The sequence below is a fragment of the Phascolarctos cinereus genome, unplaced genomic scaffold (assembly GCF_003287225.1).
Source record: "Phascolarctos cinereus isolate Bilbo 61053 unplaced genomic scaffold, phaCin_HiC Scaffold_2;HRSCAF=192, whole genome shotgun sequence".
NCBI lineage: Eukaryota > Metazoa > Chordata > Mammalia > Diprotodontia > Phascolarctidae > Phascolarctos > Phascolarctos cinereus.
Window position 1 is genome coordinate 53798523 of NW_027555625.1, and position 22461 is coordinate 53820983.

General features: G+C 46.8%; 1 protein-coding gene across 1 annotated transcript in view; it reads left to right on the forward strand.

The window, feature by feature from the left end:
• The window catches only part of SLC7A5 (solute carrier family 7 member 5), a 55029-nt gene that overhangs the window by 19606 nt on the left and 12962 nt on the right, over positions 1 to 22461 (forward strand). Inside the window, exons 2-3 of the mRNA XM_020989202.2 lie at positions 5677 to 5802; positions 22106 to 22211. Of these exons, the coding sequence (XP_020844861.1) occupies positions 5677 to 5802; positions 22106 to 22211 (232 nt within the window). The remainder of the gene's footprint in view (positions 1 to 5676; positions 5803 to 22105; positions 22212 to 22461) is intronic.

Here is a 22461-nt window from a genome sequence, read left to right on the forward strand (position 1 = left end):
ATCTGACCAAGTGCCATGAGAGCATGGTGTCGTGTGACCTGCGGAGACTTTTTCACTGTTGCAGTTATTGGGAAGCCCTTCCTGTGTGGTGAGTCTTTCCCTTCCTGAAATAGCAGCCTTGAGCAGGGCTAAGTCAGACAGTAGAAGCTAGCTGTGTTCTGTGCTGAGCATTCATGTGCCCCACAGTGCTCTGCTTTTCGGGGAGGTCATTGATGGAAAAGTGGAAAGCCCACTGGTGACTGAGGAGAAGCAAGGCCTTTACTGACCTTTACTAATGACTTGGGCAGATCACTGAACTTTGGGGTCTTACTCTGAATAGCACCCCCACCCAGGTATAGCTAGCCTCACACCTGATTGTCTCAGACTCATAGTAGATACAGGTTTCCCACTGGTTTCAAACCAGCCCTCATTGTGAGTTAGCATAAACTCATGTGGATATCAGGCTGGCCCTAGCTCTGCTTCCTGCTTCATCCTAGCTATCTTATCATCTCATCTGCTTGTAAAAATATGTGTTACCCCCCCCCATTTCCATCCCTTGGTCCTCTCAGTGACTCCACTCTCCATCCCCCTGACTTTTCAGACAGAAACATCCCCCTCTCTGGGTGCTGCTTGCTCCCTTATGTGTTGTTTCCCCCCTTAGAATGTAAGCTCCTTGAGGGCAGAGGCTGTCTGGATTTTCATTTATGTAGAGCTTGGCACACAGGGAGTGCTTTACTAGTTTTTATAATTCATTCATTCCAACAAGACGGCATTGCATTAGCTGGAAAATAAACACGAGCATAGAAAAGTGAGAAGCACTTTTTGCCAGGGATCCCAAGTGAAAATATAAACACATTCACATAGTGAAAAGGAAACAGTTCCATCTGAGATGTTAGGATGCTGTGGGGCAGGGACAAGAGGAAATCCCAGGACCAGTGCCTCAGACATTTCTGGATGCTCAGAAAAGCATGAGGTTTTTAACAATTGGTGTTTTGGACAGTCTGGCACAGAGATGTTCTTAATTCTGTTGTACTTTTCCATCTAATAAAACTACAGAAGCTGCCTAGGGGAGTCAAAGAATTGGTACTGTTTGGAGAGAAGTATTCTCAATAGACTTATCATGGTATTGGTGATAGGGAGGGTAAGGGTAAAGACACAGTGGAGATCTGAGTAGGGGCAACATGTGGGGTACCCCCGCCCAGGGTTCCAGGTCACTACGATTGCCAATTACCTTGAGGTCAGGGGCTGCTCTTCCTTGAATGGCAGAACTAGGGGTCAGCTGCTTGTTGTTGTTGTTTTTTATGAGGAGGAGGTTGAACGTCCACCCCAATAGGGCCTTTCTTTCCAGGACGACTCCCAGAAATTAGGTAGACAGCCGTTACGCTGTCTGATTGTTTGCTTTAAGGATGACTGAGCAAAATATACTCTTGGGCTCAGCTCCTGCCTGGGTTTGATAGTTTTTTGCTTCTGGCTAAAGTGATGAGGTGTGGTCCTTGACAGATAAAACTGAGGCACTTTCTATTTGTCTTCATAACAGGATGTGGATAAGGAGTTTTTTATTAAAAAAAAAAAGTTATAAAATTGCATATGTGGGGAGTAGGGAGGCAGCACAGTTCAAATTTGTTCAGTTATTTCCATATAACCCTGGGGGAGTTGGTTATCTGTCCACGATGACTCAGTTTTATCTCCTGCTCCAGCTGTCAGAATTTGTAGCCACATTTTATCTAGAAGTATGGGCTTGGGGGCAGTCTTTAGAGGGCAGCCCCCACTGGATCTGTTGTGCTGTTGCACTGAATTCTGGGACTTGTAGTTTCTAGGGGTCCAGACATACTGTAGAAGCAGTATGAATGAATGATGCAATATTCCCACTCTCTTGCTCTGTGAGTCACTGAGCGCATTTCCTGAGTAGAATACTTAGGGAAATTTGAGACAATCTCTAGGGGATCCCACCACAACACACACCCTCACTCAGTCTGGAAAAAGAGTCTCACTTCCTTTCCTCAGAACCTTTATGGCTGTTACTGATGAGAAGAAATGACACTAGTGCGGTGATCTAACTCCACACTCGGGCAGAAGAAAAACGCAGGAGAGCATTTTTTTTGAGGTGGAAGCCTAAGGGAGATTTCTTTCCCTTCCAGCCTTTCTTCTTTCCTCTTACTTCTCTTCTCTGTTGCTGGTTAATAGCCTAGCTGAGCAGAACTCAGCCAGAGCTTGTTACTCCACCCAAATGTGAAAGCTTCGTTTCCTCAAAGGTACACAGAGCTTGACCCTGGCCTTTGGTTACAGCCTGACAGACACTGAATGAGCCGAGGGAGCCCAAGAATGTGTGAGGAGAGATGGGGACAACCCTGAGTGGGCCGGCCCAACAGGAGGCCTGGGCTTCCCTCCGGGGCAGAGGAGATGGATCTCTTTTACAGTTTTAAACAATTCAAGTAGTTTTTTTTCCCTTCTCTCCTTAGCGCTTCTTGTGGGAGGTGACTAAGAGCCCTCGTGTCCTGCACATCAGGTTCTGACCTACAGGTGTGGGCTGTACTTGACAAGGGACAGATCCATACTGGGATAGGAATGTGATATGGCCGGCTATACTGTTTGTATAGTCGGAAGACTTTTTACTTTGAAGGGAGGCCCATGTGGCATGGTGAAAAGAACATTGGATTTGGAAGGAGAAAACCTAGGTTTGGGTCCTGACTTCCCAAAAGAGCATTTGGAGGAAAAGGAGTCTCTTTAAGGAAATTGTCTAACAGAGACTCCAATACTTACTACCTGTGCGATCTTAAGCTATTTTAACGAGCGTTTATTTCAAAATAACCATGAACTGTGTTCACTCTTTACGTGATGTGACACTTCTGCGTACTGGGGGATACAGAAAAAGAACCAAAATAATCTTTGGCCGCAGAAAGCTGCGTTCTCTTTGGAATCCATAGAGAGACTTCTGGAAGGGGACAGAGCACTGACTTCTGGGCACAGAGGGGAGTGGGATGGCGTGGAGCCATCACAGGACTGGAGTTACCTGAACTGAGGTCCAGACAATAGAATTTTTGAGGCAGAGAGGAAGAATGCGTTTTAGGCATGTGGGGAGGCGTAAGGGGGGCAGTAGGGGGCTCTCTGCAGACTCCTGGAGGCGGAAGATGGAATTTTTAGTTCTTCCAACAGCTAAGAACCCTGTTTGGCTGGAATGTAGAGTGGGTGAAGGAGAGTGATATGAAATAAAGCTGGAAACATAGGTTGGCACTGGCTCAGGACTTTGGATTTTATCCTAGAGGCAATAGGGAAACCATTGAAGGCTTTTGAATGGGGAAATATGGTCAGACCTGTCTGAGCCTTGGGAGGCTCAGATTTGTAGCTGGGTAGCGTTAGAGTGGAGAGGGTACACCCTGGAAACAGGAAGACCATGGGTAAGGTGATGAGAGTTTAGAGTGGTGCGGTGGCCTTGGCAGCTAGGTGGTGCATGGGCCTGGAGTCAGGAAGATTCTGCTTTCTGAATTAAAATTTGGTCTCAGACACTTGCTAGCTGTGTGACCCTGGGTGAGTCACTTAACCCTGTTTGCCTCAGTTTCCTCATATGTAAAATGAGCCAGAGAAGGACATGGCAGATTGCTCCAGTGTCATTCTGGTACACCTGTGGTTAGAGATTGGTGACGGAGCAGCGGAGACTTTTCATATAGGTAGAACCAAGAGAACACTGCCATGGACCTGGAGAGTATGTCTTAGAAGAGAAGAAGGCCGTCATCAGGGGAAGACGCAGGGAGGCCATTGAGGACAAGGAGTGGGAAGATGCTGTCGTTTGGAAGTTATACAAGTCAGCAGCTTGGGAGAGCAGAGTTTTCAGTAGAATGATGTGCTTGGAAGCCTGAGTTTACTTTTAAGTAAAAAAGCGTAGCTAGAAAGGAAAGTCAATTTAAAAATAATTTTAAAAATTGTTTTATGCCACCTAAATTTCTATCTTTATCCCTCTTTCCCACCCCCTATGAGAGCCATTCCAAAGAATATATTTTTTTAAAGAACAAAAGAAAAAGGAATAAAAAAAGCTTTTGTTTTTGGCCTGTTGTATCATACTCATAGATTTATATTAGGTTTACAGTCTACTAAAATACCCAGATCTTTCTCAAACTTTCTGCCCATGCCTCTCTTATCTTGAATTTTTTCAACACAAGCATTCAGAATTTTTTGCCTTTATCCATAGTGATTTTCATACAAAATTTGGCTTTTTCTTATAATGGGGCAAGGTCTTTTTGAAGTAAGGCTCTGTTGTCTAAAATCATAACATTCTCTCTCTCTTGCCCTCCCCCTCTCTCTTCTCTCTCTCTCTTTCCCCCCATCCTCTGTCTTCTCTCTCCCTCTCTCTTCTCTCTCTCCTCTTTCTTCTCTCTCTCTCCCCCTCTCTCTCTTCTCTCTCTTCCCCCCATCTCTCTTCCTCTGTCTGTCTCTTCTCTATCTCTTTCCCCCCTCTCTCTCCTCTCTCTCTCTCTCCCCTCTTTCTTCTCTCTCCCTCTGTCTCTGTCTCTCTCTCTTTCTCCCCTCTCTCTTCTCTCTCCCTCTGTCTCTCTCTTCTCTCTCTCTCTTTCCCCCCTCTTTCTCCTCTCTCTTTTTCTTCTTTCTTCTCTCTCCCTCTGTCTCTGTCTCTCTCTCTCTCTCCTCTCTTCTCTCTCCTCTCTTCTCTCTCCCTCGGTCTCTGTCTCTTCCCGCCCTCCAGCTTCAAATTGGATAAGCATTTGCTATATGTGAGTATGCATCTGAATAACCACCACAAAAGGGAGAGTGAGGTTAACCGGCTGTGACAGTTTCTTGGTGTAGCCGTGTGGTTCTTTGTGATCATGCCATCCTTCCCTAGATGTTGGCTGACTCTTGTTTTCAGTAGTTGTAGAATTTGGCCGGACAGTGAAGCCAAGTTCACTGACCAGTGGAATTGGCAGATTCCTATCTCTTCCCTTTTCTAACATTTGGGATGTTTCCCCTTTCCCAGTCCTGTAGGGCCTGTCTCACTCTCTCTGATCTTCCTGAGGTCACTGACAGTGCCTCAGCAATCCCATCTGGATGGTTCTTTCAGTACCTTTAGGGTTCATCAGGCCCTGGACAGCATGTTATGTTCTCTTACTGTCTCCCTATTTATCTTGGATTTCAAGCCCCAAGTAACCATCTGGGTTGTGACCTTTTCTCTCCAAAGATGATTCATCTTTGAGGTGGAGCAGCCCGGCCTTCTCTGTTGTCATTATCATGAGCCCAGCCATGCCAAGCATCCGTGCTCGCTATGGTCTTCCCCCTTTTTCCTCTAGCCCCAGTATATATGCTAAGCTTCATTTACTTTTGGTTCCTACTAGACTTGGCCACACTTTGGGCCTGTGATAGCAATGCTCGGAGCAGAGGCGCAGGCCTGGGCAGGAGGGCCTGGCTCCTGGCTTGGAGTGGCAGTCAGCAGCGGCTCCACGAGATGTTGGGAGGGCCCCATGAGGCTGTTGGCTGCAGGGATGGAAATGAGGAATGGGGCAAGAACAAAACCCCGGCACCGGTGGAGGGGTTGTGAGGCCAGGATTATGGGCACCGCTGCTTTGAGGTGTGCTGTGCCTGGTGGCCGCTGAATGCCAGCACCACAGTTGGGAGGCGGGCTGATTTTTACTGTGTGTTTTCTTTACACCAGAGACTTTGTTACTGCGGCAATGGAAACTAACCTTTTTTTGTTTCTGTCCTTCCCCTCCCCAGTGTTACTTACAGCGGTGAATTGTTACAGCGTGAAGGCCGCTACTCGGGTCCAGGATGCGTTTGCTGCAGCAAAACTGCTGGCTTTGGCCTTGATCATTCTTCTTGGCTTCATTCAAATTGGAAAGGGTAAGTACAGCCCTGCTTTTATTTATTGATCTTTTCTGTTTCTTACATTACCACAGTATCATATGTACCCCTCTCCCCTTGGCCCCTCCATGAGAGCTGTCCCATAGGACAGAGCCCCTCTTTGAAAAATGAAGACTCCTTTTCATGAGTGGATATCTACAATGTTGCCCTTCCTTTGGAAGCAGTAAAGCATAGATGGGGGCATGAACATGGTCAGAATTCAAATTCAAAGGAATATTTTTAAAACTGACTGTGTAAAGCCATGTCCTGAGTTTTATTTTGGTGGGGTGGTGGTGAAGGTGACGTGGTCTGTGCTCTAGAGGAGCTGACTCCTAATGAGGAATACGGCATGTACACATACAAGTCTGATAAAAGTTGATGGTGGTGGTGATGATGCTCCAAGAAAACCCTTTCAGCTTCTTCCCGGGATCAGAAAAGGAGGGTTTCTTGTTGGAGGTGGGAACCCAGGGCACAAAAGGCAGCGATGTGAAACGAGAGTGTTGAAGGCTGGAAATGCCAGGCTGCCGAGGCACTTGGCATAGGGCTGTTTGTTGGTCTGTTGCAGGTAGACATTCCAGTCCTGCAGTCCCAGCTGGAGAGGCCAGGCGCACACACACTGCCAGCCCGTGCTGCAGGCCGAGAGTGTGTATGGGGGGGTGGCAGCTCAGAAGAGAGCGAGATCACTGGGCTGGTCACAGGGCTTCATGGAGTATTTGATCCTTGCAGGACAAGTGTGATTCAAATAGGGATTAAGGAGAAGGGAGGACATTGTGGCAAAGGAGTTTGTGACCCAGTCCAAAACTTTCATTTTACAGATGAGTGACTTTCTAAAAATCACAGTGATAACAGTAACTCTGCTTTAATTTAGACTTTATTTATGATTTAAGTGCTTTTCTAAAGCACTTTTGTCCAAACATGCTCAGTGAGGTAGGTAGGGTAAGTATTTCCCCATAACATGGGAGTCTAAGAAAGGGACTTATAGGGGCTGCTGGGTGGTGCTGTGGATAGAGCACCAGTCCTGGAGTCAGGAAGACCTGAGTTCAAATTCAGCCTCAGACACTTACTAGCTCTGTGACCTTGGGCAAGTCACTTAACCCTAATTGCCTCCCCAAAAACACAAAACAGAAAGGGAACATAGAGGCTATCTGAGTCCAACCCCTTCTTTTACAGATGAGATTGAGAGAAGTGAATAGATTTGGGTGGTCACAGCTAGTGATAATGACAGTGGGTTTTTGTACTCCTAACTCTTATTTCTTGGTAGAGGAAGCTGGAAATGTCCAGGTAGTTGGGGCTGGTTATGGACTTTGAGGATTAAGTGCTATCAGGGAGCAGAGAGCCAATGATGGTTGTCATCTGATGTGACTGTTGTCATAGATGGACAAAGCTCTGAGACTGAGGGCGGCTAACCCCAGCGTCATACATCTAGTAAGTCTCTGAAATGAGATTCAGACTCATCTTATCAACTCACTTGAAATGCACCATGCTTCCTGCCTTTGTTTAGTGACGTCATTAGTAGATACCACTTGAATGCACTTCTGTACTTGAGGAAGAGTCTATTGGTCTAATCCAGCTCTCTGTACTTTTGGAAATATTGGTCTGAAGAGTCATGTGAAGAGTCCATTTGCATTGACTTGTCATCTGCTATGATCACATCAACACCAGGTAAAAACTTCATTGGAAAAGAATTTTATTCAAGTGCGTATGTTTCTGTAGAAAAGACTGCCATGCTCCTCTCCTTTCCCATCTTAATTCTTGCCCGACCTTTTAGAAAAATTGCTGTTTCTGTAGAATTCCTCCTTCAAAGATTTCTGAAATAAATACCTCCTGCCCCAGTTTTTGAAAGTTCTGCCCCCCTTTCTCCATTCTTTGCATTTTGTATACTCCCCATATTGCTTGTTGAACTTGCTCTCCCTTCACAAGCTGAATTCCTATGTCAGTCTAATTTGATCATTGTGTTGATAACCAGCTAGAGAATCCAAAATCTACCCCAGGCAGAGTGAAATAAACGTGTTTGTTGTATTTTGATCAGATGTGATTTGTTAACTACACCTTGCACATAGAAGAATGTGACCTACAGCATTACCATCTCTGGGCCCGAACTTTCCTGTTTCCCTTGGCCTCCTGTCTTTTAGTCTAGCCTGAAAAGAGCCTTAAAAGCCTTGCTGCACCTTGGTCCTGGAGAGCTCCTCTCTCTTCCCTTATGCACAGGTCTGTGAATCCCAGGAATCCTCAGTCCAGGCTAAACCAAAGAGTTTTCCTGGGGGACACTGATGTCAGGTCATCTTTCTTCCTTATGGCATCTTTAGCCAAGCGTAATTTGAATGCGTCTTAGTGGGAGGCATAGCAGGCCCCCCAGCGTCCATGTCTAAGGAGCCACAGGTTGCATCACACTAGATAGTGTGGAACCATGGCCTAGGGACAGACACTCCTCTCTTTGACCAGGGTCCTCCCTGATGACAAGTGGACTGGCCGTTCAGCCTGGCTTTGTTTTTTAGAACAAACTAACCTGTTTGTGAAATTCTGTGTTATGTAGTTACAAAATAGAACAGCCCAAAACAGCTACTCCCTTCCCCATCCGAGAGGCCTTTTATTTCATCGTTTTGTTTGATTCTTTTGCATGAAGAATAGATTAGTGTGCCTGGAACAGGGAATTCCATTTGGGGAGACAGGAGATTCTGGAGCAACTTCATTGTTTGGCTGGATTTTATTCCAAGGGACTGTCTTCATGTAGGTAGCAGAAGGATCTGTGACCTCAGCCAGGTTCTGGCAGTCTTCCAGATCCAGTTCCTCGGCTTCAAAATAAAGTGATCCCTTCAAATTTCTTCTCACTAAGTTTTGTGAAGGTTTGATTTATTATACTTAGTAATACAACATCAGCCATTCTGATTTCCCTTGTAATGACTAAAGACTATTGTGGAATGTTGTGGCACCCTTTTTACCCCCATTTGAAGCTAGTGGAGGATGACTGTCTGTGGTTCTTTTCTTTCACTTTTTCTGTGAACGTTGGATGGCCTCCTGTTCATAAACTGTAGGTCCTAGCTGATATTTTCCTAGAGTTTACCCCTGAGTCTTTGCAGTAAAGAGTACCCATGGATGCTCTTCTTCTGTAGTCTGGGGGCAGTGTCCCAGCCGGGCCTTTTGCCAGCCTTTCTGCGGTTGATATGTAGGACAGCTGACTTAAGGGACAAGAGATGGTTGGAGGGAGGGCTTTTGTGCAGGAGCTCTTTTGCCTTCTGAGCATGTGGATGAGAGTAGATGCTGTGAGGACTTCTGTTTCATGCAGGGGGGGGAAGAATTTGGTTGGTTGTAGTTTTTGTGTATGTGTGTTGTTCAGTCCTGGTTTGATTTTAGAACAAAGGGGCCTATCACAGGAGGAGCAATCATGGCTCCTGGGCCCACTGAACCTGACCATTGGCTAATAACCATTGTTGTAGGAAAACACGTGCCAAGCTGAATATACTTCTCCAATAATTTGGCTGCCTTGAACTGCGGGGGAAGTGGAAGGGGTGGTTAGTTCCCATGACACTTTGTTTCGTGGGTGAGTGAAATTCAATAGCTTTTCATGGTATTGGTCTTCTCATTTCTTGCTTCTGCCCTCACTTTCTGGGTTAGTGCCCCTGCCTCCCAAGTTTGTGTTTACATAGACCATAAACAGAACTAAGAGATTTCTACTGGCTACATTGTTGCTTCTTGAAGATGTGAAGACTTCCTTTTCAAGCCTGTTCTCTTTGAGATCCAAACACAGTAGAAATTTGTCATTAATGAACCAAATCCTCTGTTTTGTCCCCACCATTAGGAAGCTCAATGTCAGCTCTCTCCATCCTTGGGAATGAATTTCTAGACTCATACCCATGGCTCTGACCCCTAGAGATGTTTGGTGAGAATTGCACGAATGTGAGTCTTCCATCACTGAGAGATGGAGCTGTGTTTCATTTCATCTCTAAGGTTCCTTCCAGCTTTAAACCAGTGATGCTATGGTCTTGCATCTCAGTTTTGATATTTTTAAGAAAGCTTTGAAGTTTCCCAATAAAAGAAGGCCTTTATCTGTAATATCTATCCCCAACTTATTGTTAACGATCTTGGAGTGTTAGAGTAGGAAGAAGAACTTGGAGATGTCTAGTCCAGCCCTAAGTTCCAGAGAGTGGGAAATAAAAGAGTTATGGTATCCTAACTAAGTCTTATAAGATTCTGGGATTTAGAGTTGGAAGGTATCTTCATTTCGGATGAGTAAACTGCAGTCCAGAGATGAAATGGCCTGCCATCATACACCTTATCAGTATCAAGGAAACAGGAACATTTCATGACTACTCACGTTGATGCTGTAGAGGCCTTCTTCCCTGACATTTGGAGAAGCCAGATGGTTCTTCCCAAATATTTCTAGTGGAACAGAAATAACTTTAAGTGTAGCATGGTGAATTACAGGTGGCCCTAGGGCTAGAAACCAAGCAGTAGCTTTTAGGCTGGGAAGGAGGGCAGGCTTTGACTTCAAAGCAAAACTGCTGGTTGCCTTCACAAAGCTTCTCAGAGCATTGCTTGCCTTTGTATCATTTGGTCCAGTCAGCTTCTTCCAAGGCTCCAAGAGAGGAACTCGCCCATGTTCAGTACAAACTCGGCCTCAGGAGCCCCGAAACCAAGGCCAGAGCTTTCTGTGGAATTGCACTCTGCTCCTCTCCTATTGTCCACTCTTGACTGGCATGTGTTTGGTGACGGTGAGTTTTCCGGAGGCAAGCTTTTCTATTGAAGTCTCTACCCTGGTAACATTGTCAGGGGAGGAGAGACTCAGTCCTGTCACTAGTTAGAGAGGATAGTGTGTGATGAAGAGTTACATTAAATAGAACCTAGCATCTGTGTCTCTAGAGTACTGCAGTGGGATATGGAGTCAGAGGAGTCAGGAGAATTCCGAAGCCACACTGGTGGGGAGAAGCTGAAAGGTTGGTGTCTGTTGGCCAGGCAAGCTTCTTTGGGTATAGGATCTGAGCCTTAAGAACGATTTCATGGTCAACGGAAGTAGGTCATGCCAGTTATTCCTGTGGCACTGCTGCTGAAGGATTCTCTGTAGGGGTTTAGGATGGGGTGGGAAAAGCACATCGAACCCTCTACTAAGTGGCAGTGAACCAAAGGACTCGTTTAAATAAAGGCTGGGGGTGGGGAAATGAGCATGAGTCTGAATCTGACTCCCAGCTGCCAAACAAAGTTTGTAATTAAAGCTGCCTGGCCCTGGAATCCTCCCGTGGAACTGCTCACCATGTCTGACTGACCCTGGGAGCAGTGTGCCGTCTTGGAGGTGTCTTGGATCAAGGTCAGACCAGGCCAATGGCAGACTTGAGCCGGGAGCATTGCAGTTCAAGGCATCTGCTCCCTCTGGGTTAATATAGCTATGGTACTTGAATGATACATACCATCTAATCCTCTTTGGTGGGGAAGAGATGGAGAAAAAAAGCCTGGGCTGTATACTGTTCTTTCTTTCAGAGATTCGCTGGCAGAACAATTGTCTGGCAGACTATGCAGTGTATGTGGGACTGTTTCTTGCCCTTTTTTGAAAGAAGGCCTGAATACTCTGGGAGAGTGAGAATCTGACCCCAGGCAGCAAGGTCACGTGGCCTCTTGTTTCAGGCACACATTAAAAAGACCCACGGTGGGAAGACTTGTGATTCAGCTTTAGGGATGGGGGCTGGACACGTTCTAACTGGTTCCTTTTTGATTTGCGATATTTTATGTTAATATAGCATCTGGAATAATAACTTTTCAGAAAATCACATGCCTCACTTGTGTGGAGCCCCCAGATTAGATCAAAAAGATGGAAAGTTGGACTGTTGCCTCCCCCGTTTTCCGGCCCACTGGTGCCCTGTGGCTGTCAGATGCACCGAGAGAGAACGTCAGGAGCAAAGGAGTAGCGACACCGGAGGGCTCAGGCTGCTGGGGAGGGGCTGCCTGAATTAAAGCATTAAGTGAACAAGACTGTTCTAATTTCAGGCTGATCCTGGAGAAGTCTTGGGTTTGTAATGAAGGTTAGAAAAAGCCACTGACAATTAGAGGGTGGAACAAGTGGAGCCATTGTGTGCTCCCCTTAGTCCTGTGGAGAGCAGGCAGAGAGAGAGCCCTCACGGTGTCGCACAGATTGTCTTTTGTCTTCTCGGCCTGATTTCTCCCAGCTGTAGGCAGCTGTTCAACAGAGCCATTCACTTCATGGACTTACAGCCTCCAGCTCCTCATCCGTGAGGGTGCAGGGCCCTAGATGAGCCATCCAAATTAGGAAATTCCATTTCTCTTGGGAAGCTGCAGCTGTAGCAGGGTGAGGAAGTGTGCCTCTCAGCTTCCTCATAGGTAAAAAGAAGGGGCTCTCTAGGTCTCCAAGGTCCCTATTGGAAGGAGCCTTTTGTATCAGTTTCATTCTTCCATTAGTTTTTTCACCCACCAACCCTGGTGAAGTGAAGAACCTTTAGAGCTTGGAGAATCATCCTGATGGAAACTGCAGGGTTTGGGACTCCCTAAGGGGAGTCAGAAGGGGAAAACTTGACTGACTTTTTTGTTAGGGGTGTCCCGCATGGAGTGAGTGGTTTCTCAGAGCAGCTTCAGGATGGGCTGTAAGATTTTCTCAGCCTGTAAGATTTCATCGTTCAGAGACTTACCCTGAGAAAAGTGACTACAAATGGGGAAAACTGTGGTCCCTCAGTCATTGCTGAGAAAGGCCCTAATGGGCCAAGAGGGAAACCCCAAGCTGCCTTCTGGATTTGGTGCTGGGCTACTTTGGGAAAGCCTCTGTTTAATCATTAGTGCCAATTACACATTTGGGAAAAGACCAAAACACACATTATTGTCAGGTAGGTGTGAGCTGAGCAGCAAACAAACACACATCAAGAGTTTTTAATTAGTAAAGTAGGTAGAAAGAACTCTGGCAACTTAGGAGGGGCAAATCTGGCTGCAAACACCCCCCCCACACACACTTATCTTAATGTGTTTATTTTTAGATAATCTGGCAGTAGGGAAAATGCCCAGCTTGCTCATTGCCACTTGTAAGCCAAGGTGCTCACTGGCCTGGAGGGAGCCCACCACAGACTACAAAGGAAGCCATAGCCCTAGGATGATAAAGCAGGTGGCCTTAGTAGGGATGGGTGTGAATTCAAGCCCTCTGGACCCCCCTCACCCTCCTTATTCCTAAAGACAGATGTCCACTATTTCTGAATAAGATAGTAGACAAAATATTTCTAAATAAATAGTGGATGCTCGGTATATGCTGCTGCCTGGACTGGGTACCATGCAAAAAAAAAATTAAAGTCCTTAAGACAACTTCAATCTAATGAGAGAAACAAGGTAAGTAGAAGAAAGAAAGGATAATAGAGCTTTTGGTCAGACAGCTGGGTTGTACAGTGGGTAGAGCACCAAGCTTGGACTTCAGATTGACCTCAGGTTTTCCTAGCCGTGTGACCCTGGGCAAGTCCTTTAACCTCTGTTTGCCTCAGTTTCCTCAGCTGTTAAATGAGGATAATAACACCACCTACCTCCCAGGGTTGTTCTGAGGATAAAATGAGATATTTGTAAAGCATTTTGCAAACCTTAAAGCTCTCTATAAATGATGGTTATTATTCTAAATCCCTCAAGGGTAGAGCCTGTGTTAGGAGTCCTGAGAGCTCCCATTCTAACATTAAAACTGGAAAGGACTTGAGAAATCTTTTACCTGTCTCTCTCATTTTGTAGGGAAGGAAACAGGTAGGGGGAAGCTCCTGCCATGCCTCCCACACCTTGTTTCAGTTGTCTGCTTGGGCACGCAGTATGTGTTGAGTCCTAAGAAACAAAAATGCTGAGGAACTGGGCCAGAGCTAGGGAAATCATGGCATTAGGAGGGGGAGCCAATCCTATAATTTAGCATTATGAAAATTTGTAGAGTTTTCTGTAAGGCATCATTGCAGAGGTAGCTAGCCCTCTTGCTCAGCAGCGGCCCTCACCTTTCTCTACAGCTCTTTACCCTCCCTGAGTTCTGCTCTTGCTGCACTGGCCTTCTGGCTGTTTTCTATTGCCATGCCTTTATCCTAGCTTGGAAGGCATCTCCTCATCTCTACCTTACAGAATCCCTGAACTTGATGGAAATTGAGCGCTTTCTTCTACATGAAGACCTCTTCCCTTAGCTGTTAGAGCCCTTCCTCCCAGAACTACTTTGTGTCTATATGTATGTGCGCGTGCACGCACACACACACACACACACACACACACACATATACACACACTTAACTGTATGTCCATTTTTTTTCTGTCTCAGAGAAGGCAAGCTTCTCAAGGGCAGCAGCTGTTCATTTTTTGTCCTGTCTCCCAAACCTAACATTGCTCCTGGCATATAGTGAAGACTTAATAAGTGCTTGTTGATTTAGAATTGCAGTTCTAACTCCCTTTTTATAGATACAAAAGCCCAGAGAAGCATCTCAGTGCTGATTAGTGGCAGAGCCAGAAGGAGAAGCCAGCTCTCCTCCTAGGTGTAGGCTGCTGGTTTCCACGTGGTATAATCAATAAGGAGTGATTGAACTTAGCTCTGGAGACCCACGCTCCTCCCAGCCTCTAACCAGACATCAACAGTGGGTCCTGTTTGTTGGATGGTGCATGTGGCAGGGCCCTCAAGAGAATACCCAGACTGCAGAGCACCTTTAGCCGGATTGTTCTTGTCCAGTTCCCTCATCTGACTGTCGTGGGCCTTAGCTAACTGAGATAGCTTTTCTGTTAACTTGCTTTTATCCAGACTTGCACAGATTTGGGGACAGTCATTCACTTTATGAAAGGGTTCCTTATGTTATAATCCCTTTAAATAGCAAGCTGCTTTAGGATTTGGTGGGGGCCAATTTCTAGTAGGCCAGCCACTGTTTGCCGAGGCCTCTGTAAGCTTCTTGGACAGGGCCTATGTCTTTGCCTCTGGTCCTGATCAAAGTGCCTTGCTTATTAGCATTTACTGGCACTTCAGTGTTTGTCAGATAACTACAGCAAAATCCCCCCTTTGCAGTCCAAGTGGGAAGCTTTGTTCTAGTTCTTGCTGCTGCACTGGCACCTCCTCCTCCCACCCAACCCCAGCAGTTAGGGAAGGAGGCCAGCAAGCCCCAGCCCCTACTGGGTATCAGGCCTTGGGAGACTGGAGTTGCCAGGGGCTTAGGGAATAGGAGTCAGTTTTGTAGCACATAGAGCCAGCCAAGCTCTGCCCGTTGTCAGCGGCAAGCACCCAGACAGACATGTTCTGTCTGCTGTAGCCAAGACAGCCAGAAAGGGCTGTGGAGGGAGAGGTAGGGGAGAGGAGTAGGGAGAGACAGGGAGCCGGGATGGATGGCCTTGGGAGGGATGGGGCTTTGGACCGAGTCATCAGTGAGACCCCCAAAGAATAGAGTTCTTGACAACGTCTTGCCCATGGAGAAAAAAGAGAAAGGGAAAAACCCAAACCAAAGCCCAAGCATGTGGGCAGGCTGTGCTACTGGCGCTGAAAGGATGGAGAGGCTGGTAGTTGTGTCTGTCCCTGCATGCACTCTGAGTGTCAGCTGTCATCGGAGGATCTTAAAGCACGTTGTAGACGCCAGTTAGTTAATTAAAGAAAATATCCCGACTCCTGGAGAAAAATTCAATCACTGTCATTAGGAAGTAAGACCACCAAAAAGAGGAGGCCCTGACTCACTTTCCTAAAATATTTGTTAGCGTTTAATTGCCTGTCTAAAACTTGAAGCTCCTGAACCAGGGCTTGTTCAGTAACCCTCTCCCTCTCTCCCTCTCCCTCTCCCTCTCTCTGTTTCCCCCCTACATTAATGTCGAGTATTGGTGGGGGGAATGGGGAGGAGGGTATCCAAAGAATAATTGAAGAGGAAGGGTGGGAAGCATTTTTGATACATTTGAGCAACATATGGTTTGTTGCCCATTAAGATTGAGACTGTTGAATCAGGGTTAGAGCTTTAGGGCTGAAAGAGACTTCAGAGAACATCTTCTCCAGCCCCCTCCCCCATTTTATAGATGAAGAGACTGAGGCCCAGTGGCATATGGTAGTAGGCTGTGCTAACTGCCCTGCCCCCTTAGGAAGCCTCTCTTAAACCAGAGGTTCCAATTCATAATTCTCCATTGCTTAAAGAGGACACCTAGAACCTGAAGGAGCTTTCCTTCCAGACTTTGGCTGTTCCTTGAGGCCACATGGGAGGATGCTTTCATTTCTGAGCCTCTGGTTATGAGATGAAGGGCTGTGAGCACATCCAGATTCAGGGGTCTGCAAAGTGACCACTTTTCTCTGGCAGGGGCTGTGCTTGGACCAGAATGAAGCCACTTCTCAGCTGTCTGCCTGCCTCTCTCTAATCTAACCAGTCTCATCCATGCCCAGACCCAAGGCATTCTCTCTCTCTCTCTCTCTCTCTCTCTCTCTCTCTCTCTCTCTCTCTCTCTCTCTCTCTCTCTCTCTCTCCCTCTCTCTCCTGGGGGGCCCCCTCGTCACTCCCAGCCCCCCACTGGGGGCATTGCACTGTGTGCCCTTCTTGCCCTGGACCAATGAAGACAAGGTGTCTGCCTCTAGGAGCTCACAGATGGGAAAAGGACTTTATAGCAAGGCAGGGGCAGGGAATACCCCAAATAAAAGAATAGCCTTGTTGGGGTGATGGCGATGGGTCAAGGCTGCTAGCTGCTGCAGGAGCCATATGGGATGGGCACATGGGGAAGCGTGCTGCCTTTTCTTGGGGAATTCAAAGGGTAGGGAAGGAACACTCCTCGGGGGGCATCTGAGCCTCCTTTCCTCTACTGGTCACAGCCCAGTTCTGCTGATTGCTGTGTGACCTTGCCGCCTGCCGTGGTTTGAGAAGCCCTGCGTCGCTGAGGTAGATCATGTGGGGGCTGGCAGTCGGACGTAGGTGGGCCCGACGGAGTCTGCTCTTCCTCTTCTTCAAAGGAGGTCGCTTGTCTCATCCGGTAGATGAACAATGGCAGCTGTCTGTCTCCTCTTCACTCTCTTCCCTCCCCCTTGGCCTGGATTTCAGGCTGTAGATCAAAAGACTTTAGACCAAATAACTTCCGAGCCTCTAAGAAAAACAAATCAAGTGGAGTAGTGGACAACACCTCAGGCACTTTGGTAGTCTGCTCTAAAGGTGCTCGCTTCCCTTCCCACCGCTTTGGAGCCTATGGAATTTGTGTGCCCATTTACCTGTAGGAAATCCTGTGCTTGTCTTGGATGCCTGCTCGGGCTTCGTGTTAGGAGAGATGAAAATAGTGTATTGTAAATAAGTAATTTTGTAGCCCTTTTCTTTATTTTAAAACTGTCCCCATAATCCTGGAATTTCAGATTGAAAAGGATCTCTGTGGCCATCTAGTGCAGTCTGTGACCATAGACAGATCCGCACTTCCAGCACAACCAGGGAGTTATCCGGTCCAGACTTTGTGTGGAGACCTCCAGTGAGGGGAGGAACCCACTACCCCAGGCTAGCTCTGATTAAGAAAAAAGATTATTCACGTCTTTAGTTTTTGCATCATCTCTTTTTCCCAGTACCTCCCTCTCCTGCCCCTCCTAAAGCTCTATCCCTTATAAGAAAGAATGAAAAAGAGGAAGAAAAATCTGTACAGTAAAGTTCACCAACACCTGGGGAAAAGTCAAATGCCCAGAGCCTTTCACCTTTACAGAGAAGGGGGTGGGTGGGTGGGAGGTTTTTTTTTAGGATAACTCAGATTGTCAGAAGCTGTTTTTCCTTATTCCTGGTTCTCTGGAGCACAACCAGAATCAGTGCCTCTTCCTTATTACTCTTAGGTCAGTGCCTGAGTAACAGGAATCTCTGGCCTGAAGAAACCTTTGCCCTCCTATGTGAGGAGAGTGCTAGCCTAGACCAGAGGGCCTTTTGAGGCCCCTTCCAGCCCTAGAACAATGATCCCTGCTGGATCCCTCCAGAACACAGCTAGCGTGCCCCCAGGATTTTCAGTACCGTAGGTCAAAGCTGGAAAAGATCCACCTGCCATAGAGTCCCATCCCCAGGGGACCCAGAGGATTTGTCCCTGCCGGTGGTCATGAGGCTGGGGAGTAACTACAGATCCAGTGCTTTTTCTGTTGTAGATGCTGAGGGGATGGTGACTCCCAATTTAAGAACACACAATTCCAGTGAACAGGAAGCTGAACCTTGTGTTCACCTTTGGATCCAGGCTGACCCCCTTGCTCACCCCTCAGTGGGGCCTGGAGGGCCGATGCGCCAGCCGGCTTCCACGGCAGCCATGCCCTGATTCAGAGCAGTCTAAGCAGTGTGGTAAGCCCACCTAGTCTGGAAGTAGGATGAATCGCAGAATCTTACAGACCCTTAGCACCCACAGGACCTTCGGTGTTACATGGGGCAGGTGTTCATCTAAACACGTCTTATATGTTATTGTTGTGCCCACTCCTGCTCTCTCTTTGGGTCCCAAGAAAAGGCAGATCATGTGACTCAGAATGCACTGTTCATTCTGCTATAGTTGTGCCCCTCTTCTTGACTGATCTCTCCTCTCTTCTCCTCTGTCTACTGAGAATAAGTCATTTGTCTACAGCTCCACAGCGCTTGAGGCGCAGGGGCTTTGTGCAGGCAGTGTGGCCGATGGCACCCCTCTTCTCTCTAGTGTATTTTTTGTTGATCGAATAAAGGAAGAATACTTGTTGTTGAATTCCCTGGCCGGTGAGTAGTTTGCTTTTGTTATAAGAAGGGATGAGAGATAAATGTGTCCTTTTACTTGGGGAAGGGGGCAGCTTCATTCCTGAGGAACCACCCAGAGAGAGCCCCAAGTAGCAGACTACTGTGGGGCCCACTCCTAGTTGTTAACACTAGGTCCGTGGTGAAACCATGGAAGCCGGGTGTTGCAGTGGATAGAGTTCTGGGCCTGGAAACAGGAAGACCTGATACAAATTCAAATAGTGCCCCCAACACTTACTAGCTGTGTGATAGGCAAGTCACTTCACTTCTATTTGCCTTAGTTTCCTCATCTGTAAAATGGGGATAATAGTAGAACCAACCTCCGAGGGTTGATGTGGAGATGAAATTATATTTATAAAGCACTTTGCAAACATAGCTATGGTTGTTGTTCTTAACAGCCAGGCATTTGGGGGCCTCAGGTCTAGCTTTGTTTCTGCAGCATTCTTTTGGGTCTTCTCTCTGGCCCCCGTCCATTGCAGCCATGTCAGGTGGCCCCTAGAAGACAGGGAGCAGCAAGAGGTCCTCAGCCGTTAGCTTTGAGCTGGTCAGCATGGCTCAGCCCGAGCCTTCTGCTTGTGGGCTCCCTTAACTGGCCAGAGGGTCCCCTGCCCACTGCCTCCTCCTGTGAGGCGCCAGCCCCAGAATGGCCACAGGTGGTCTCCTAATTAAAGCATCCACTCCCCAGATCCTCTTGACTGTGCACAGCTGTTGTTTCCTGGCCGTGGACTGCGGGTCCTGAATCGTGGCAGGAAGAGTGCACTGGAGGCCCTCATGGTTTGCTTTACAACAGGAAACAGCTTCAGTTACAGTCAAAGCCTGGGGTGCATGCTGAAGGCCCCTGTGGCCAAAAGGCAAAGAAGGTTTTTTTCTACACCTGATCTTCACCTTCGACATGTTGGTCGCTGTCCTTGGGGCACCATCCATATGCAAGACCTGGTGGTGATTCTGTGTGTAATATAGCCAAGCATGTCTTGACCCTGCCTTGTTAGGGGATGGCTGAATGAAGTAAAGCATGTCAGTGTGATGGTCTGTTGTGGGGAGGGGCACAAGAAATAACATGAGAATCAGCATAGGAGAATGCCCAGAGGAGCAAATGTGCAACCCACAGAACTGCCACGTGCTACTCCCGCTGTAATCCAGTGGGAAGTGTTGAACAAAGCAAATAAAATATAATAAAACACAGATAAGATTTCATTTTAAAACTAAGTCACCACGCGGCCTACAGGTATCCACACATGCCATGTCAGTGGCTTAGAAGTCTGGGGGGGGGGGGTCTGTGTCCTCCTCTGCCGTGTATTGGTTGTGGGATACTGGGCAAATCCCTCAGCCTCTCGGTGTTCTGGCCGCTGTGTCTGTGGGACTTTGAGCGTGGGCTCATCTGCAGGTTCCTGCACCAGGGAATCACCATGGGGATCCCATCACAAGAAGTGATAAAGCTCTTTTATTAAAATGAATGATGTGATTCTAGAGAAGAAAGCACTTGGACTTCACGGCTAAATTTATGGTTTTTGTTGACATCTTTTTACCTTGTTTTTATCTCCAAATATCTCTCTCACTTCTGCAGAGAGCCATCAAACTGGAAACAAAGGATAGAAAAGTGCAGGGGAAGTTCAGCAAAGTCAGCTAGCACTAATGTGTATGTGCAGGGTTTTCCCCCCATGAACTCCCATCTCAGCAAAAAGGAGGGGGGGCGTTTTATTAGGTCTCCACTTGAGAGTCTAGCTTTATTTAGCTTGTAATTATTTACATGGCATTCAGCGTGTTGTGTGCTTGTGTGCTTTCCATTTGCATTGTTGTCATTGTGTATTTTGTTTTCCTGGTTCTTCATACTTCATTTTGCATCAGTTCACTCATGTCTTTCCCCGATTTCTGTATTCATCACATTTTATTGGCTCTTATGGTGCAATTATGTATTTTAAGGCAAGTATGTTTTAAAGCAACATTGAAATAAATAAAATCCCGGGTCCATAGAGGTACAGCTGTAATCTACCTTGTAGGCCCACTCAGCCTGTGCATTTTGTAGGTGAGAAGACCAAGGCTCAGGGTCAAATAGATGTCAGGGTTGGGATTTGAGCCTAAGTTCTCTGAACCTGTGCACTCTGTCCTGTGTGCTGATGGTAAGTCCCGTGGTTTGAAGTCCTCCTCTGCCTTTTCAGAAGGTGGAGGTGATCCTGAGGGTCCTCAAAGGCTTGTAGGAATTAAAACTAACAGGGACTGAGAGGTCTAGTCCACATCTCCCATTTTATAGCTGAGGACACTGAGGCTCAGAGAGGGAAGGGGCAGCATGGATTCCATGCTGTCTTCCCACATTCCCTCTTGAAGGTTATGCTAATAAAACCAGACTGGAAGGATGGGCTGCAAGGTGGTCAGTCAATGTTCAGGACCATAGCAGCTCATAGAGACTGTCTGCCATAGAACCAATGCCCTCCCTGTTTGTAGAGGGAACACCTAGAGGGTTAAAAGCACAGGCCTTGAAGTGGCCTACTCTAAAGCCATATTCTGTCAGGACCCTTCCAGCTCTACCTTTCCATGATTTCTGTGCATGTGTGGTCACCAGCAGGCAGGAAGTAGCTTATAGCCTCCGACAGGGATACCAGTTCAGTGGATACTATTTGATAGCCCATGTCTTAAATAGTATTTAGATAACACTTTAAGCTTTGCAGAGTACTTTACAAATACTTTATCATTTTATCCTCATAACCATCCTGGGAGATATGTGCTATTATTATACCCATTTTACTGATGAGAAAATTGAGGCAGACAGCGGTTATGTCTTGCCCAGGGGTCACATAGCTAGAAAGTGTCTGGGGCTAGATTTGAACTCAGATCCTCCTGACTCTATGGTTCACCATTCTACCCACTGCACCATTTAGGTGCCTCTTAAATGTGGGACCCGTCTGACCTTCCTGTTGGGAATAAAGATGACATTGAAAAAGAATCCAGAGGAAATATCACTTACTGGCTTTTGCCTTTGGCAAGTCAAAGTGACTCCATTTCCTTGTTTGTAGAATGGGATTATTCACTGAGCTCTTATGAGAATGAGATGAAACCAGAGGAGAAGGAGCTCTGGGCTTAGAGAACCTGGATTCCAGTCCTCGCTTTGCTGCTTGCAAAGCAGCCTCTGGCTTCCGTGCGTGACCTTGGCGCTCACTTCCCTCCTCATCTGTAAATGGAGACTTAGGGCTTGGGTGACCTCTTCTGTCCCTCCCACTCTGGGTCCTGTGGCGCTTTCATAGCACAACCACCTTGAAACAAGCGAGTCGAAGGAATGTGTATTACTCTAGCTAGCCTTCAGTGCTGTTGTGCGTCAGTAGTAATACGGTAGCCAGGGACTTGTGCTTCGAATGACTGGCTGATGGATTTTACATGACTTCATATATATATTTGATGTCTATTGCTTGTCTTCTTAGGAGGGAGGGAGAGAATTTAGAACTCAGAATTTTAAAAATGAATGTTAAAAATTATTTTATATGTAATAGGGAAATGTTTAACAAAATAGATAAAAATGTCTGTTAATAAGAGTAAGCTGATCAACCTATTCCCATCTGAATTTCTAACCTTTGCTGGTCCCAGCTTAAATTGACAAACCTCCTTGAGCTTGGTACCATGCCCTTGGAGGATGTTCTGATAACTTTGTACCCTTTCCTTCATTTTGTTTCATTTTGCAGGAGAGGTCTCCAATTTGAGCCCCCAGTTATCATTCGAAGGCACCAATTTAGATGTTGGGAACATAGTGTTGGCGTTATACAGCGGCCTCTTCGCCTACGGTGGCTGGTAAGATGCTGGAGTGTCTTCATGTAGGTTGTAGCTCAGTTAACCGTGTCCTGTGACCATTTGGCCACCCTTGGAGGTGATCACTCTGTGATCATTGGGCCACTTTTTGATGTCCTTTCCTTCTGTCCGATAGGAACAGCAGGTGTTATACTGGGGCACAAGTCAGACAATCTCTGAGCTGCCCCTCATGCCCATAGTCACCTGAATTCTGGATCAGGTTGGGCAGTGAAGTGAGAACACATAGGTTTTT